Source organism: Ambystoma mexicanum, chromosome 3p, assembly GCF_040938575.1.
Source record: "Ambystoma mexicanum isolate Mex_15411 chromosome 3p, UKY_AmexF1_1, whole genome shotgun sequence".
Lineage (NCBI taxonomy): Eukaryota > Metazoa > Chordata > Amphibia > Caudata > Ambystomatidae > Ambystoma > Ambystoma mexicanum.
The window spans coordinates 830,053,021-830,070,881 of NC_090925.1; the positions used below are offsets into that span (position 1 = coordinate 830,053,021).

General features: G+C 47.6%; 1 protein-coding gene across 2 annotated transcripts in view; it reads left to right on the top strand.

Annotated features, from left to right (window-relative positions):
• The window catches only part of PRSS53 (serine protease 53), a 552,473-nt gene that overhangs the window by 260,516 nt on the left and 274,096 nt on the right, over window positions 1–17,861 (top strand). For both annotated transcript variants that reach the window (XM_069651910.1, XM_069651909.1), the window contains exon 6: window positions 3,268–3,523. In XM_069651910.1, coding sequence (XP_069508011.1) covers window positions 3,268–3,523 — 256 coding nt within the window. The remainder of the gene's footprint in view (window positions 1–3,267; window positions 3,524–17,861) is intronic.

Consider the following 17,861-nt stretch of genomic DNA (forward strand, 5'->3'; position numbering starts at 1 on the left):
AAATGAGTGTAGCTAGCAAATGTCAATTTTCAGGTACCAGAACGCCACTTTGTCAGAATGCGTGTGGGGGGGTGTGTTGTGCAGTTGCATTCACATGGGCAATTCACATACAACATGACCTCTGACCCTTTTTGTACAACTGACACGTATGGAATTGTTTTAAATGTCATTAATGTGTTACTACTGAATTCCACCTATATGGCCATGAACGACGGCACATTTAGCATTTCTATAATATGCATGTGTGATTGTGTAGTTCTGACAGGCAGTGCACCTGTCCAATTTGTGTGCATCAAAATGTGTTTTGTGGGTGGGTACTTCTGTACTCTGGCTGTGCACAATGAGTTTTGCTTGACTGTGTTTATGCTTGTCATTGTCACTATGATGTGGTGCATTCTGGTACATGTAGTTCTGCAGTTTTTCGCTGTACAGGATAGATGTGGTTATGTAAGCAATGGATATTTTTTCATACATGGAGACACACCAGTCAAGGACTTGCACTCTGCCATGCTACTACTGTGTTGCACCTTGAGTAACACCTACACACTTGCACATTTCATGCACTCCCAACCCTGAGTAGGGTCATCTCCACTTCAATGTTTGAGGTGTACTTGTTCTGCAGTGGTCATTAATAACGTTCCTTGCTCTAATTCTTGATCTGCCTTCCCCTTTTGCCACCCTATCCGGACTCTGTGCACTTAGATGGAGGTTTTGTAATTGTTTCAAGAAATCGCTGTGGGAGTAGTGATGGATTAATGCATGCAGTGTGCACATCCACTGATCATGGCTGTCATACTGCACATAATACAACACTGCACATGGCCTTGTAGTTAGCCTCTCCCAACAGCCAGGTATGCTATGCTGTTTACTCCCTCCCCCCCAATTCAACACTGCACATGGCCTTTTCACCCAGCAGCCAGGTACGCTGTCCAGCGTGTTATGCCATGTACCGAGGCAGCGTGAAGTTCCGCAGCACCATGGTGTTGACATGGGATATCTTGCACAGCAGTGGGTGATGAGGTGGTAGGCATCACACCATCAGCACGTTCAGTGAATGAAAGAGCTTCCTGTTGCGGTACACTGCCTCCCCAGCATGCCTGGCCACCAGCTCCACATGTGTGCAGCCCAAGGCACCCATAACGTAAGGCATGCCTGCAAGGGCATTCAAGGCTATTTTTGTGCCATTTACCTGATCAGCAGTCCTGGATAGACTGATGTGGTCTCGTATGTGACACAGGAGTGCATCAATCACCTGGAATAGCACACAGGAAAAACAGGGTTGCGAAATCCCATGCAGCTCACCAACAGTGTGTTGCTTTGTGCCTGTGGCTAGAAAGTGTAGCACAGACACTACCTTCAGCAAGGGGGGATGTCTGTGTGGATATTGATGAGGCTGACCAGGTCATTATGGATCAGGTCCACTATTGAGGTGATGGTGTCCCTATCTAGCCAGTACAGGGTGTGGATCTGTCCTGAGCTGAGGTTGATTGGTGTGGCCCTTAAGCGAGGGATTGGTGGCTGCCTGCAGGCTGCAAATTGCTGGACATTGGGGATTTGCTGGGCCATGATAGCCCTCCTTCTCCTCAGGCACATCTTCTGCCTCACTGCCTCTTCAAGTGATAGCTCTACAGGCATGGCCTCCAGCTCCTGTACAGCTACAGCTACTGCTAGCATTGTGGTGTTGGAAGGGGTGTGGGGCGTGGACCTTTTGTGCTGGGGCACAGCCCATTGGGGCCACCTGTGCTCATTTTGAGCACCTGTGGCATGATTCTACACACCAGAATCCACTTAACGCCTGGTCAGCGATGCCAGTATTTCTGGCATCGTTTTCACATTGTTACCGGCATGTCCATGTCCAAGCACCTCGGAATGTGCACTTACTGACACCATGCTGGTATCTCAGGCACGGCTGCCGCCTGTCTCCGCAGATACCGGCAACTGTGTTGCCAGATGCGGTGGGTCACTTGCGATGCCTATGTTACTGGCATCGCAACTTGGACACCGGTCCGGAAAAAGGTGCCGGTATGGATATACCGGCAATGCTATTTCCGGACAGCAATACTTGTAATGAGGCCCAAAGAGCTTTTGTGCAAACAATGAAGAGTGTCAACAGGTTACTGTCTGTAATCAAGATGACCAATCATGGCCAGCAATTCCATCTCCCACTGAGCATGGATGGAACATGGAGCACAGAGAAATGGCTCCTGTTCTGTGTGAAATGCCATATGCTCCAGACTCCAATCTTCAGTTGATATGTTTGTGTGTGCAGTCTGCCATGTAAATGTTTAGCAAAGAGCTTGTACAGAAGTGTGAGTATTGAGGAAACCATAAACTATATGAAAATCATTCTAATACTCTACCAAACCTGGCAGCCTCTGACAGGGAATATGGTTTTAGCATTTAGCAAAGTGGGCGTTGATCACAATTAGTAAGTGACTGAAGGACGCTATACAATTGTTATATCATGATTATTAATCGTATTTCCTCCGTAGTCCTAATATACATATAACTACATTTCACAAGTTAAAAAAGTACAACTTGCTCTTATTGATGGGATTTATTTCCTGTGGAACTGCCAATTAAAAGTACAAATGTACTTTCATAATATGTGCATGGGAATTATTGGAAAACTCTTGAACTTTGGAGTAAATATTATGACAATTATTTTAGGCCTGCAAATATATTGCAAATGAGACCTTAGAAAGTCACTTTATTGGTGACCATCTCGATGATGTCATCAATCCTACTCGCCATACACCATAGAGTGACACCATAGAAATTATTAATCTATTGATATTTTCAGATGACACACAACCAGTCCCACCTTTTACTCGCTAAAACTGCCACTAACTTACAAATGCTACCATACTATCATGGGCACTGATGGAGGTGCAGAGATAGGGCAGCCCATCTTGTGGCAGGGCCATTTTGGGCAATTAGCTGGGGCGACTCAGACAAGCGGCACCAGAGAGACAAGACTGGGCCTAAAAGCAGTAAGTCTAACCCCATGGCTAAGGCAGAGAGGGTTGGGTGAAATGCTGCTTTGCCCGAGATGGTAAAAGGAAGCAGCACAGCCTCTTGACATGCCATACCTGATATGTGAATTCCTGGATGATATTTGTTTCTAGAACTCACAAACAAGGGTTATAACAGCAGAAAAGAAAAATACACTGCTATTGTTCCATCTGATGCACATTCATGCAACCATTTGTGGTTTTTGTCTTTGTCATGTGTTCTGTAAAATGTGTACTTTTATTCCTCACTCAGGGAGACTCTGGGGGGCCGGTGGTTTGTAATGAAGATGGCGTCTGGTTCTTAGCTGGCATCGTCAGCTTCTCTTTAGGCTGCCACCTTCCAAACAGCCCTACCATCTTTAGTGATGTGTTGAACTACACTACCTGGATCCAGACCAAGACCAATGGGACATCTGCGCCAGTCTTCTTCGCCAACCAAACAATCTCAGTGCCTTTGATTCCAGATGATGGCAAGAACTGCACAGACTTCCTCAGCACAAAGAACCCAGGTAAGACTGTACGCGAGTGGGCAAACAAACTCACTGCATTCCTGAGAGATGAGAGGTGCATGTGCAAATAGAATCTGTAGATGTAGGACTCTGACACAGTGGTGACATGTTTGTTGACATCAACTTTTATTAAAGAGATAAATGAAAAGAAAACTCTATCTTGCCCTATGTCTAAGAGGGGTTTCCCTGCCTCAACTAAAATGCTAATGGTTCTGTCAGAATGTCCAAAGTAAAAAGTCTATGGTCCTATGTCAGAATCCTAACTCTTTTGTTACACTATAAACTAAACTGAAGAAGTAGTAAGTTCCCTTGGCTCAGAAGACCGATCCCTCTCTTCTAGACATGGGATCTAGACTTCAAGGTATAGAGTTGCAAGTTCTCAAAATAAAGTCCAAACCCAAGTGGTGGGGGAATGTCTCCCTTCCCCAGGTCTTTCTCTGGCTTATATGACTGTTCAGTTGCTGATGGGGGAATGTCTCTCTTGCCCTGGCCTTTCACAAGATTCTAGTACAGTTCAGTAACTGAAATGGGAATGTCTCCCTTCCCCTGGCCATTTTTAGGGTTAAATGGGTTGCGTGTCCAAGACCCCTTTTACCAGACCTGGTTCACTCTCCTGCCAGGTACTGGGTCAAGGGGTCAAGGAAGAGAGATTGTAATTCTCTTCCTATTTGGTGGGGGTGCCAGACCCCGATTTTCTGACTTCTTGGGTCTCTCCTGCTTTCCCCAACAACCCTGTTACCTTCAGGTTTGTTGTCGGGTTTTCATTGTAGATATGGAGCACTCATACAGCTGCATTCGGTTCTCTGTGTCTTCTCTATCTCTAGCAGGTTTTTCCCTTTCTGCGACAGCTCCGCAGCGATGGGTCGAATACTCTGGTTACTGGGCTTCTCTCCAGGTAAGTATTGTCCCTATTGCTCGGTTCTGTTTCCTGCATTTGGATTACCGGACTTCTCGCCAGGTAAGGAACTTCCCTTTTGCTCTGTTCTGTTTCCCATGTTCTTTCTCTCCTGCAGGCTCTTCTCTCTCTGCAGCGGTTTTGCAGCCGTGGAGGCTGGGCAGTTGGAGTCTCACTCCGAAGCCACATGGCTTGAGAGCTGGCCTCCACTCTTCTCTCGTTCCTCCAGTTCTCCCTCCGGTCTGCCGACTGCAAACCGACAAGGGTCGTCGCCTCCATGTCCCACTTGATGTCCTCTCTGCCTCACCCGGTTGGCTTCCAGGCTCTTGGTCCTCCGGGGAGGATCTACCCTTTCATGTAGCCCTTCCTTTCTGTTTATCGCTGGACACGTGCAGACTTGAAATCCACCGCTGCAAAAAGAAAAGGACCAGAAAACAAGCCATCTCTGCCTACGCCCCAAGATTATGGAACCTACTCCTGTCAGCATCAGACTTGCCCCCACGCTCCTACAATTCAGAAAATAACTCAAGACCCACCTCTTCAAGGAATCGCTCCTCCTCAATACCTAGACTATCACGTCGCCCCTTGCTTGACCTGACTCGCTAGACCCCGCCAGCCGCTCTCCTCCCCGCCACCTGGTACAGCTGTACCCCTCCTCTGTGCCCCTCTGTATCCTACCCCCCGCTGTATATCTATTCTGTTGTTACTTCTGAAAAGTGCTCCGTTATGCATCTGTACTGTTGTAGACCTTTTTAAAGCGCTCCTTTGCTTCTCGAAGCTTGGTCTGTGCTCAATAAATACCATAATAATAATCGTTCAGTTTGTCTTAGTTGGTCCCTGTTTTCTAGACCGCTCATGTTGGATCCGCAGTCCATTCGACAGTGCTGTGCAGCTCTTCCTCGTCTCAGTGATGTCACTGGTCAGGCTCTGGCGTGGCTGACTTCTTTCCTCTAGGACCGACCCTCCCAGGTCCAACTTGGGACCTTCCTCTACGCTATCTTTTTCTCTACCTGTGGTGTCCCCCAGGGATCTAACCTCTCTCCCTGGCTGTTCAGCCAATACCTGGAACTCCTTGCCCACTGCATCACTGCTCTCTACCCCAATTTTCAGTGCTATGTGGATGACACCCAGCTCATTGTCAGGCTACTCTCTCTCCTTCCCTCATCTTTCACTGTCTGTCTGCTATCCAGGAGTGGTGTGCCGCCAACGACCTCTGCCTTAATGCCAGTAAGACTGAGATTCTACTCATCGGCACACTCACTCCCTCCTTCCCTTCAGCTGTTTGGCCGGCCTCTCTTGGCCCTCTTCCTGCTCCCACTTGCAAGGCTAAAAACCTCAGGGTCATCTTCGACTCCACACTCTGCTTCTCTCCTCGCATCTCTGACGTCTCTAAGAAGTCACACCACCAGCTGCACCTCCTCAGAGGTATTCTTCCTTTCCTCTCCTTCCCCCAGAAGCTCACTGTCTCCAGAGCCCTGGTTCTCTCTAGGCTGGACTATTGTAACAGCCTCTATCTAAACATGCCTGCTTCTACTCTCCGCCCTCTGCAACTTATCTAAAACAGGACTGCGAGACTTGTCCTTGGCCACAAGCCCAGGGTTCGTATCTCTCCAGGACTGAAATCTCTGCACTGGCTCCCAGTGGCTGCGAGGATTAAGTTCAAAACCCTCTGCATCGTTCACAAGGCCTTCTGGGGCCACAATACCTTCAACTCTCTCTTCCTAAATATCTTCCTACTCGAGCTCTTCGCTCATCCCCCTCCAACTACCTCAGGGTCAGTCGTTTCTCCAAGCAGTGAGTTGGTGGTAGATCTCTTTCTTCGGCTGGCGCCTCCCTCTGGAACAACCTCCCTGCCTCCCTTAAACTTGAGGAGAACCATCTCTGGTTCTGGAAGCACCTCAAAACCTTTCTCTTTGCTTCTGCTTTTTCTCCTCCCCTCCTCTGCTGACCTCCTGGCTGTAACCGGAACTGCACTGGCTACCTGGACACCCTCTGATTCTCGGGCCCAGGTCCTTCCCCAGCCAGCGTCACACACCTGCACTGCCCACCTGGCAACCCCTGCACTTGGTGACTGTTTCTGTATCCCTACAGTCCCCCTACCAGCCCTTGACTCCTGATGCCTGCACTTACCCATGCGCTTACCACTTGCTGGTTGTTTACTTTTTTATTGTTATCATCTTTTCCCATTTACTGCACTGTCCCTGCCCCCTTCCCACGCACTTGCGTGATCTGAATGACACCTGGCCTAGTAGGATCGTTGTCCGTCCTCCCTGTTGTTCCCCTCCCTTGCCTCGTTGCACCTTGAAACACTTGTGTATAGGCGCGTTATAAATGCCATATATCATATCATATCATCATATCATATCACTACACATTAACTCCATCAACTCCTGCCTATTCTTCCTTGTCTCAGTGGTTTCTATCTCTGTAGCTCTACAGAAACACATATGAGAAGAGGATGCGGATAGACAGAGTGGTGTTGAAGGAGAGGTGTGGGTGTTGGGTGTATGCCGTGTTTTCCCCGAATAGTCGTCACTGGTCCCATAGGCGGTTTCCCTCCGCATGAGATCCTCCCGCTGAGTATCACCAGCAGGGGGACTAACGGGTAGCAGCCTCACATCCCAGGCCTCATCTGAAAGGGCTCCCCCTATGGAAGCAGCAACGACATCCAGGGATTCATCACAGTACATATTGGCTACTGTCACACATTTGATATCTAGAGACCCCATCTCCAGCGAATGTAAATGCCAGTGAATCTGTCACATACACACTACAGATGCCATATCATGCACACAGTAGACACACAAGAGAATGTACACACAGCTGACACCGCCCATGCATACACTTAGAGTGGGGGGGGGAACATGTAACATAAATATCAGTGGATAAAAGGGGCACACTGTTTGGTCCCAATACCAAGGGTGAGAGGCACAATAAATAACCACTGACTTTAACCTGGATCACAGAGTCTGATAAAGTAACTCTGAGGTTTAATCCCGGAGCTCTATGGCATAAAACCAGACTGATCTGGGTGTACCAGAGTCATCACTATCTCCATTAGCCTATTGCCTAGAATCTTGGCCAGTACGTTCATATCCACAATTAATAGCACTATGGATCAGTCCCAAACACATTTTCCTGGTGGTTTGTCATTCTTGATAATTATTGAGATCAACAATGTTCTGTGTTCTGCTGGGAGCATTACCATAACTCAAATGTGACAGAGCATAGCTAGCATGTGAGGGTAAAGCCCTCCCCAGTTTTCTCAAAGAACACACTGGCAGCCAATTTTACCCAGCAAACTTCCCTTCCTACATCTGTGCCAGAGCTTCCTTCACCTCATTAATATTAATTGCTGCCACCAAACTATTTCTTTCCTTCACATTAAGTGGTTAGTTCATGGGTTATAGGGCAATCTGGCACTTTGCAAGTTTGAATTCCTGGTGGTCCTAACTAAGCCATTCCTCCTCCCTTTTGACCTTCTGAGGTCACTATGTTAAGGAACATCCAATATATATAGCCACTATTATTTTTGTTTTAACAATTTGTATTGATTTTATAAAGTTAAAACATAACATACAAAAATATATACAAAAATATGCCGTTGCTTGGGGACGGAAAACAGAAGACAATATTAGGAACGGGGGGTTCCCCCAAAGAGGGTGGGATCCGGTATGGCATGAGTCTTAGTGCACCAGGCCCAGATGCAATCACAACGGAGAACAGCGATATTGATCCACCCCTCCCCATCTTGAGAGTACACATGGCGATAAAGGAAAGCAATAGCAATGAGAGTATACCACACAAAAAAGCGTCCCAACACCATTCACCCTTCCGCCCCATCCCACCAACCCCACACCTTCTGGAATTTACAAGTACAATCCCTTGTCTTGTACACCGGTTTTCCAGTGACATGCATCTATCGATCTCTGCCGATGCAGGGGCTAATTTCAGGTTTGTCCGGCGAACCCCCACTTAATTAAAATAACCTTCTTGGATAGTCCCAGGGTGACCGAGAGGAAGACCTTCTTGTTCTTAGAGAACCCGTCTCCCCCCATACACCCAGTAGCACCAGCTTGGGATCACAGGGGACCTGGGACCCCAACATCATGGACAGCCTATGTGGACAACTTCCCCAAAACCCTTGAATGCATAAACATTCCCAAATCATGTGAAAAAATATATAGTAATTTTAATTCTCGGGGAACCCGAATGTTTATCGGAGCGACTTAAACAGAAGCAGTTTCCCGTCTTCTATGACATCAGCCACAATATTGATCCTGCATCTCTCCCAGCCCCTAAGGTGGGCCATATTACACAGTTCTGGTAAGTTGCAGTTGTTCTATAAAGGTTGGTCCAACGTCGGTCTCCTCCCCCAGCCAATGAAGCGGTGAGACTCGACCCATACTCAACGAGTGTGCCGAATCATCTGCGGGGTGACCCTTTCTCTGGAGTCTTTCCCATAGAGTACTTGCATTGGGAGCCTCCCTCTCATCCACCCCACCCCGTTGGCCATGTGTGGAATTTGCGGTTCCCCATGTAACCAATCATTCACTGCGATTAACTGCGAGGCCCAGTAATATGTACGTAAACATGGGAGGCCCAAGACCCCTTCCAACACAGAGCTCTGTAGCATCCTAAGGGCTATACACGGTTGTCCCCCTTTCCATAAAAGAGTATGAAGAATACCATCGATCTTAATGAAGGTCGACTTGGGGACAGGGAGCGGGGTGTTTTGTAATATGTATGAGAACCAAAGGAGTGCTAACATCTTAAAAAGTGCTGCCAGAGGCAGAGCCCACCAGTGGACAGCGTTTAAGGCAAACCTACCCACTATCGGGTTGAGAGTAAGCCGGAAGAAGTCAGCTGTGCACTGGCTCAGCTGAATACTGAGGTATCTAAATCCTGAGGTTGCGACCTGATAGGGACAATCGCAGGGAATGGCACCTTCACTCCCATTGACTGGGAAAAGAACCGATTTAAGCCAGTTAAAATTCAGCCCGCAGAACCTTTGATATCTCAGTAGATCTCTAGACACCACCGGACAGGAGTTCTCTGGGTCACTCGTGTATATCAAGAGGTTGTCCGCATAGAGCGAGACTCTACCCCCCCCCAAGGCTATTTAAAACCAGCCCAATCAGGAGCCATTCATAATTTAATCACAAGTGGTTCAAGGGCCAAAGTGAAGAGCAAGGGGGAGAGAGGGCATCCCTGCCTCGTACCCCGTCCCAGAGGAAAACTTCTGGAGGATGCCCCATTGACCCAGACAATCACTTCAGGGGAGGCATACAGTAGGTGAACCCATCAAAAGAACTTCTCTCCGAACCCCATGTGACCCATGATTCCCCAAAAGGAAGTCCAGTCCACCGAGTTGAATGCGTTCTCGAAATCGATGGCAGACGGGTCAGCCGGGGCAGGTAGCGCTGGCGCTTGGTCAATGGCCAGTTGGACACGACAGAGGTTCTTTCTCGTGGATCTAGAGGGCATGAACCTTCATTGGTCCGTGTGAACATGAGTTGATCACCTCCCCGTATGGCGATTGGTGAGGATCTGTGCCAGAACTTTAGACTCCCCATTGCTAAGCGATATGGGCCTGTAGGAGGCGCATTAGTCAAGTGCCTGTAGGAGGCGCATTAGTCAGGTGGCTTCCCTGGTTTCGGGATGACCACAATGATCGCTTTTCTCAAATCAGGGGGCTGGGGGAGGTGCCCATCTAGTGTGTTCTGCAAGAATAAATGGTGAACGGGCCTAACAATGGCCTCCCCAAGCCGCTTCCATGTCTCCACTGGGAAGCCATTGGGTCCCAAGGTTTTACCAGACTGTAGTTCCCCAATTGCTGTAGCTATCTCTTCCTCCGTTATGTCAGCATCAAGTCTCAATGCCTGTTGTGCCATAAGGCAGGGAAGTACAATCTGATCCAGAAAGATCGGCTCGTCCGATGGTTCAGGCGGAGTTGAAGGAGAGTAAAGCAATTCATAAAAGGTTGCAAATACGTTGGCAATGTCAGCGGCCTTCACTGCTGTCCTGGCCAAAGCATCCCGTATCTCTCGCACATGTCGTGGCCCCTTATCCCATCACTCTAACCATGCCAATGTTTTACCAGCTTTATCTCCAGTCTCATGGATCTGTCTCTGTCTCACCCAATGGGCCTGTCTAGCATTATCTAAGGACACATTTCGCAAGACCTCCTGCGCCGTGACCAACGCCTCATGGGAAACTTGAGAACCTGAGGCAAGGAAGGCCTCTTCTGCCCTAATGGCGCTTGCCTCTCCGCCTCCTCAACCTCTTGTGTTGAGACCTTACTGCTATGACCAATGATATCGCTTCCCCCCTGAGAACAGTCTTGTAACCGTCCCATAATGTGACTGGGCTGTCCACTGAGCCCTCATTCATAGTGAAGTAGTCTGACGTTTTTAGGGATAACCCTTGCGTGACCTCTGGGATCCCCAGGTGGTATGTATTCAGACGCAAGATTACTGAGGGCTTTGTTGTCCCATTTGTGAGCTGCATGAGGATGGTCTGAGATCCACCTTGCCAAGAATCTAGTTGACAGCAGCCTGTGCGTGCTTCTCTGGGGAATGAAGAAGTAGTTGATGCGGGACATAGACACATGTGCATTGGAGAAGACGGAGTAACCTACCTCCGACCCATGTAGCAGTCTCCAGGCATGCGCCAGACCCAGTGCGCTGGCGAAGCAGCACAGCTTGGTGGTCGTATTTCGGTTCCTATTGCCTATGTGTGTGCGGTCCAGGCACAGGTCCATGAACTCATTAAAAATCTCCCCCAACCACCCATGTATCTACCTGTGTCTGAAGCATCAGAGCCTGAATGTCATTTAACAGGTCAAGTGTAAGCGGTGGTGGAGCGTAGACAGCCATAATACCCCCAGGTGGCCCCCCATAGTTCCCCTCTGACCAGAACATATCTGCCCCTGGAGTCTAAGTCTAAGTGTACTTCTTTGAGCTGGATTGGGATCTCTCTGCGAATAAGTATTAGTACACCCCTCAATCCTCTCGAAAATCCTGCGTGAAAGGCCAGTGTACAGTTAGTTTGTTTAAAAAGGCAGCACTCTGTTCCCATCAAATGTGTTTCGGTTAACAGTATAATGCCCGATGCATGCCGGTTAAGGAACTGAAGCACCAGACGCCTCTTGATACTGGTACCCAGCTCATTAACATTCCATGTCAACAGAGAGACCACCCCTTGATGAGATCCAGTTCCCATTAATGCATAACAAGAAAATCAGTGAGCCACATCCCACCCTTTTCCATGAAATCCACCATACCCGAATCCCGTCCTTCCACCCTGACTGCTCCGAAAAACACCAAGCAAGGCATTCCCACGATTCAAGGTTAATTTACCCTCCCTCAAACAAGAAGAACACCATCAAAATACTGTATACAAATAAAACCCCCACTGTCCCACCACGTACTTCGCCCCCCAACATGAAGCACCTGTCGCCGAGCCATGCACCAACTGGACATGGAAAAACATAGCCAAATATGTGTGGGCGCTTGTTCCAATGCCTCGATGACCCCCTCCTCCGTGTTCCACTGCCACCTGTAGTCAACTCCCAGTTATAGCCATTTCCAAGCTGGGGCCAAGACTCTCACCGACAATTCTCATCCATTGCTCGTAGAGTCGTTTGTTGAACTTATTTGCACAGACGGCCCCGTCGGTTGTGATTCGAAGAGATCTGGGGACTGTCCATTGTCTGGGTCTTGGCGCGGGCACCCTCCAGGCAAGCGCGGCATGGGCAGCAATAGAATTTGAGTTTCCAACCGTGTCCATGTCTCCCGTGGGCTTTTGAAAAGGTGCATGGTACCCTTGTTGTACACTTTAAGCTGTGCTGGGAAAAAGAGGGCATATTTTATCTCCAGTGAGTGCAGTTTTTTCTTGACAAAATCAAATGCTTGTGACGCCTTTTGAACCTCCCTGGTGTAATCAGGGAAGAATCCAATACGGTAGCCGTTATACGTAACAGGACCAATGGCACGAGCCATCTGCAGTATGGCGTCCTGGTCATGGAAGTTCAGGAGTTTGGATGTGATCGTTTGGGGTGGCGCCCCTGCAACAGGGTGCACAGTCAGGATTCTATGCACCCTCTCTATAGAAAAGAATCTGGAGAGCTTCTTAGGAGCAACCAGTTCGGTCAGCCATTTCTCTAGGCAGAGAGTAGACTCGCCATTCCCTTGACTGAGTCTCACAAACAACAGAAATTCTAACCTTTGTGAGGGAATTACCTGTGACTTCTCCCAGTTCCCTAGGAACTCCAGCTCCTCCAGGACGCCTGTCGCTTGCTTCACTTGGCAGTGAAGGAGATGCCTGTCGCCAATATGTAGATGTCATCCAGATAATTTATTAACCTTGACTCCATGCTCGCATATCCTGGACATTACAGCAACTGACAGGAGTTTAAATTGGAGACAAGTGAACTCCCATCAGCATCCTTGCCACAGGAACTGAAGTAAACACTGGTGCATTTTGAAAATGTGAACTGATGAAAGGGCATCCTACAGGTATATACGGGTCACCCAGTCACCTTCTTACAAGAAATTCCAAAGAAGATGTATACCCTCAATCCTGAAGTCTTGGTATGCCAATGATGCGTTGAGGGCTTTAAGGTTGATGATGGGTCTAATTTTTTGCTTTCTCTTGGCCAAAAAGAGGTTGCTCACGAAATCCCCTGTCTCTGTCTGCACTGGCGATCGCATGCTTGCTGAAAAGATCGGTGGAGAAAATCTGAGGCAGGAGCCTTTCTTGGATGGGCTCTTGTCAGAATTCCAAATGAAAAACCTTGCACTGTCTCTAATACCCAGGCATCCCTGGTAACTCCCTGCCATTTCTCTAGATGCGCTGCTAGCTTGCAGCCTATCATAGGAATTATAGCACGCATCAAGCTCTGACACGCTTGCCCTCACCTGAGGTGGTGGGTTGGTGTGTGCAGGCACCTCTACAGCCTCTGCCTCTCACTCGCAATGAGAAAAAGAGATTAGGTCTCATGCCTTCCTGGCTCTGCCGAGATGTTCTATTGTAGGGCCTATGTCCTGCTCCTCGGCTGGCTGAGCGGCCCCTTCCTCTGCCATACCTTAAGGGTGAAGGCTTTGTTCAAGGATGCCTGAGCCTTATCCAAGGTGGCGTAGGTGCTGGTGAACATGGCCATATCCTTGACAAATGCCTCACCAAACAATGAGCTTTTTGCTGCAGCTGCGGTTTCCAAAGATGCTAGCTCTATCAGCTTGGGGTCAAGCTCTACTGATATCGACCTCATGCGCTCCACTGCGATTGCAGATTTTGCATTGCTGAGTAGGCAGATAGCCCCCTGCCCACGTCTGGCTAGGATGTGTGGATCGATCGGGTTGCTGCTCTCCTTTGCATCCTCTGCCATTTGGAGGATCTTCGCTAGGGGACCCACAGAGACCAGCAATTTATCTTGGCATTCCCTTCATGACCTGTCAATCACTTTTTTGATATCTTGCCTGCACCTGCTGTGATGAATCCTAAGGAGTCCTCAAGAAAACCCTAGCTAAAGTCTTCTCTTAGGTGGCCATTTAAAGGCAGATGCTTCCTGATCCTGACCCTGGGGGTGGTGATAGCTGGGAGGATCTCCTGCGAGTACAAGGGTCCCAGGGAAACAGGAGGGCTTTGTGGGATGAGATGCAGTACTTGTCTTCCTCAAGGAAGGGTATATCATTAATGCCAGCACATGTAATGGCATATTGTCAAAGAGAATGGTTATTTCCTAAAGTTAATTGTCAGAGTGTGAGTGAAGACAATCGTAACCGGTCATGTATTAGGAGTGAGGGAAACTCAGAAATTAGTCCCAGGAAAAGCATGCAGAGAAGCCTTTAAAAGCTACCAATTTAAATCCTGAAAAACCTCATTCCTCTCTAAAACCAAATATATCCTTTACTCCCTGTGATACTCCTTTAAGGATGCTTAAGGAGAGAAAAGAACTCTGTGAGGAAAATACCATTGAGAAAACTAACATCAGTGTTATGGACTTCAAGTCCCAGAATTCCCATAGTACTGGGACGAAGAAGAGGGCTGCAGAGGCACAAGGTTGCAAAGTGCAGCCCATTAAGGTTGATGACCCACACCCGAGGGTGATTACAGGCCATTAGACAAAGGTGGAAGAAGGCAAAGCAGCCGAAGCAGCAGGAGGACAGTAGTAGGAGTTTTGAACCCTCCGCGAAGCAACAAAGGACGAAATTGCTGAAGAGCAAGGACGCTGGTACCAAAGTGGTGAGAGAAATTGATGCCAGTTCTGAGAGGGTCATATGGGCTTGAGATTTCAGCTATAGAAGTGCTGCAGCGGAAAGCGCACCTTTTTGTACCTTTTCCCACTGCAAAGTGTTCAGCAGTTGCAGGCGAGCACTGGATCGCTGGGAGAGCTGCATGTAGGAGAGATTCCCGGGCCACGGAGGAGAAATGAAGCAGACGAGTTGGAGGCAGGGAGGCAAACGGATGTGCACGCCAGACCCGGTGAGTTCACTGTTATATTGTGACCCTGGAGCGCTCCATGACGGCCCGCTGACTGAATCCAGACCTTGTTTTGAATACTGAACTCGGGCAAAACAAGTTAATGATTGTGACGCATAGCAAGCTGATTTAAACCAAATCAGTTGGCATAATAAGAATTTAAAGATTCAACCTGAAGGCGGTGATTGTTATATATTGGGTTTCAATAAAAGCCAACAATACAAAGTGGCAATACCTTGAGAAGGGAACACAAACCACTATTGCCAAAGCCAAAAGGGACGCATACTAAGGCTCTTGACAAACAGTGTTGCTTTAGCCATAAAGAATATAACAGAACGTAGCAGTGTGTGTGAAGAATATTGCCAGGTGTAGAGAATGTCTTAAACCCACATTTCTAAAGCCAAAGAAGACTGAATGGGAGAAAGATTTATTATCAGCATTTGGTTAATAATACAGAGGTGGAACAAGATTGGCAGTAGGGCTGCCCTTCTGATAAAAGAGGTTCAGGAGGAAGGAAGCACATGCATGTTGCAAACACTCAGGTTTAGTGAATCGCAGCAGTGTGATTCTTGTTTTCCTTGAAGAAATTATCAAACCTAATTGTGTGAAGCAGAAGACATTGTTAAAACCTTTGACATTGACCCTTACCACAGAAGTACTCAGAGTTAGTAGTTCGACCTGGCAAGGGAGTATATCAGGTCACAGGACTTTGTACCATTTGCTTCGGTTCTGGCAGGAGTACACCACTGCAGAGAGTTGTAGTAAACCTGGCGAGAGATTAAATCAGGTGGAAGTTCATAAAGTACTGTGGTGGAGTAAAGCTTATGAAGGAGCAGTTGAAGAATCACTGAAGTGTTTTGGTGGTATAGAACTAAAACTAAAAGTGGTGCCATAATATCCTGATAAAGACATTTGTTTTGAAACTAATGAAGCTCTGAAACATTCTTTGTTCATGACAAGAAGCTGTCTCAAGAACTTGGCTAAAAGTGGAAAGAGAAAAGCCTTGTTAAACAATTGTGAATCACCCTTGGAACTTTGTGTTGTCAAGTCGGATGAAAAAGAGAACTGAAGTGGAACTTTTTGTTATTATACACAGGATGTCCGTATCCTTTCTGAACAGTTAAAAGAAAAGCCTGCTTGAATCTGGGGAAGGGCAGTTTGCCCAGGTTATCAGAAGAAGCAGCTATTGTGATGTTAACTATACTGTTATATTTGTTGTTAAATTGCCATATATGTACTTATTGATTTGGTGTGTATACAAGTGTGAGGGACATAAATCTTTTGTTAGAGTGTTTCCTTTAGTTTATTTTAGGCAGGGAAATTCTCGTCAAGGTAGGGCTAGTGAGGCATTTATCCAACCTTTTGAGTTAATAAAATGACATCTTTTCAAAAACATTCACAAAGTTGTCCGCAGCATATTTCTGACCCCTCACACTGCCCAAAAAGTTCAACATTTGGGAGTCTATTTTGGTATCCCTACTACCTTTCCATGCAGAGATGGTCTGGGGCATTCGGCCCTGAGCTTGTTTCTTGCTTCTTTATCCAGAGGCGTACATAGCTGCCTGCTTAGGTATTTCCCTACCTTAGCGAGAGGTACCGACTCGGATGATCTTGGTTGAACCAGCAATTCTGGGGCAAACTTGTCGACTGCTGGCACTTCCCCAGAATCTTCTTTGCTCCCCCTTATGCCTCCTGTTCCTTTTTTTCATCTGTTCCTCCTCCCTGGAAGGGTGACCTGCTGTTGCTCGAGCTTTCTTTAAGATGATCCATGATCTGTTTTGAGGTATGATGGAGGTTTTTCTGGGCTGCCTGTTATGCTTCCCATAATGGTGTGGACACTCATAGGTTATTTTGGGTCCTGGTCCCGTTAGTGTTTGCTCCGTGACCAGGAAGAGGCCTGTATCTAGGACACACCTTGGCCCTGACCAATTGTGGTGGTAGGCCTTGGCTTGCTCTGTCTTGTGTAGCCTGAAGATGGCAGTCTGTGGGATAGCCAGGCTGCCCCTGGACTTGTGGCAAAGCGATGACAGGCTCTGAACTATCCCACTCTCGACTGCCTGTCAGTGGCGTCCGCTCTGTTATTTTTCTTTTTTTACAGATGGTGTGATGTCAGCTGCCTGCTGGTGGGGAGCTGTTGGGTACTTCTGTGATGAATTGGAGTCTTCCCTGCAGAAGTACAGTGATGAGTAGAGGCTACAATTCCCACTTAGCCCTCACACTGCTACAAACCAAGAGCCAACACAATCATAAAGGTAAAACAGGCACTTATAAACCTCCTTCGCCTTTTGTGGTAACACAGGCTCTTAAGAGGGGTGTGAATGTCATTTAATAGTGTCCCAAACAACAAAGCATAACAGTCCAAAAAAAAGGGAATGTCAATCAAGGTTCTATAAAATAGATATACGTTAATAAAGCACACCATCTGCAAGAATAACTAAAACCCACCCATGAAGAAAGACCAGAGAATAAGCAAAGATCACTCTGAGTAAAGAATCGTGGTGTAAGGCAATCAATACCTCAATATTCTTGTAAAAGGATATGTTTCTTGATGATATGAAGGGATCTAGCGACCTAACCAGTCTATAGGGCCCAAAACTAGACCAAGGTGGCAGTTAGTAGTACCTTCTTATGGTTTGTGATGGTTTGACAGCATCAAACCAGGCTTCTTGGAGCTGTTCCAGCAGTTTGAATCAGGTTTGACTGTGTTGGTGCATTGTCCCAGAGCATTGAGCTGAAGTTAGTTGCAGTTCTAAGAAGTGCTGATCATGAGGGCCACCAGCATAGGCTTGTTAGTGTAACTGCTGCTGACTGGATGCACGGTTCGAGTAGAATGGCTTCAGTGCGGTGTTCGAAGTTCACGATTCGAAGGTTCCTCCAGGGTCTGGTCGGCTGCTGATGAACATCTGCATTGAAGATGCTGGTGGTTCAAAGGGGCGGTTTGAAGATGGTGGGTGCAACAAT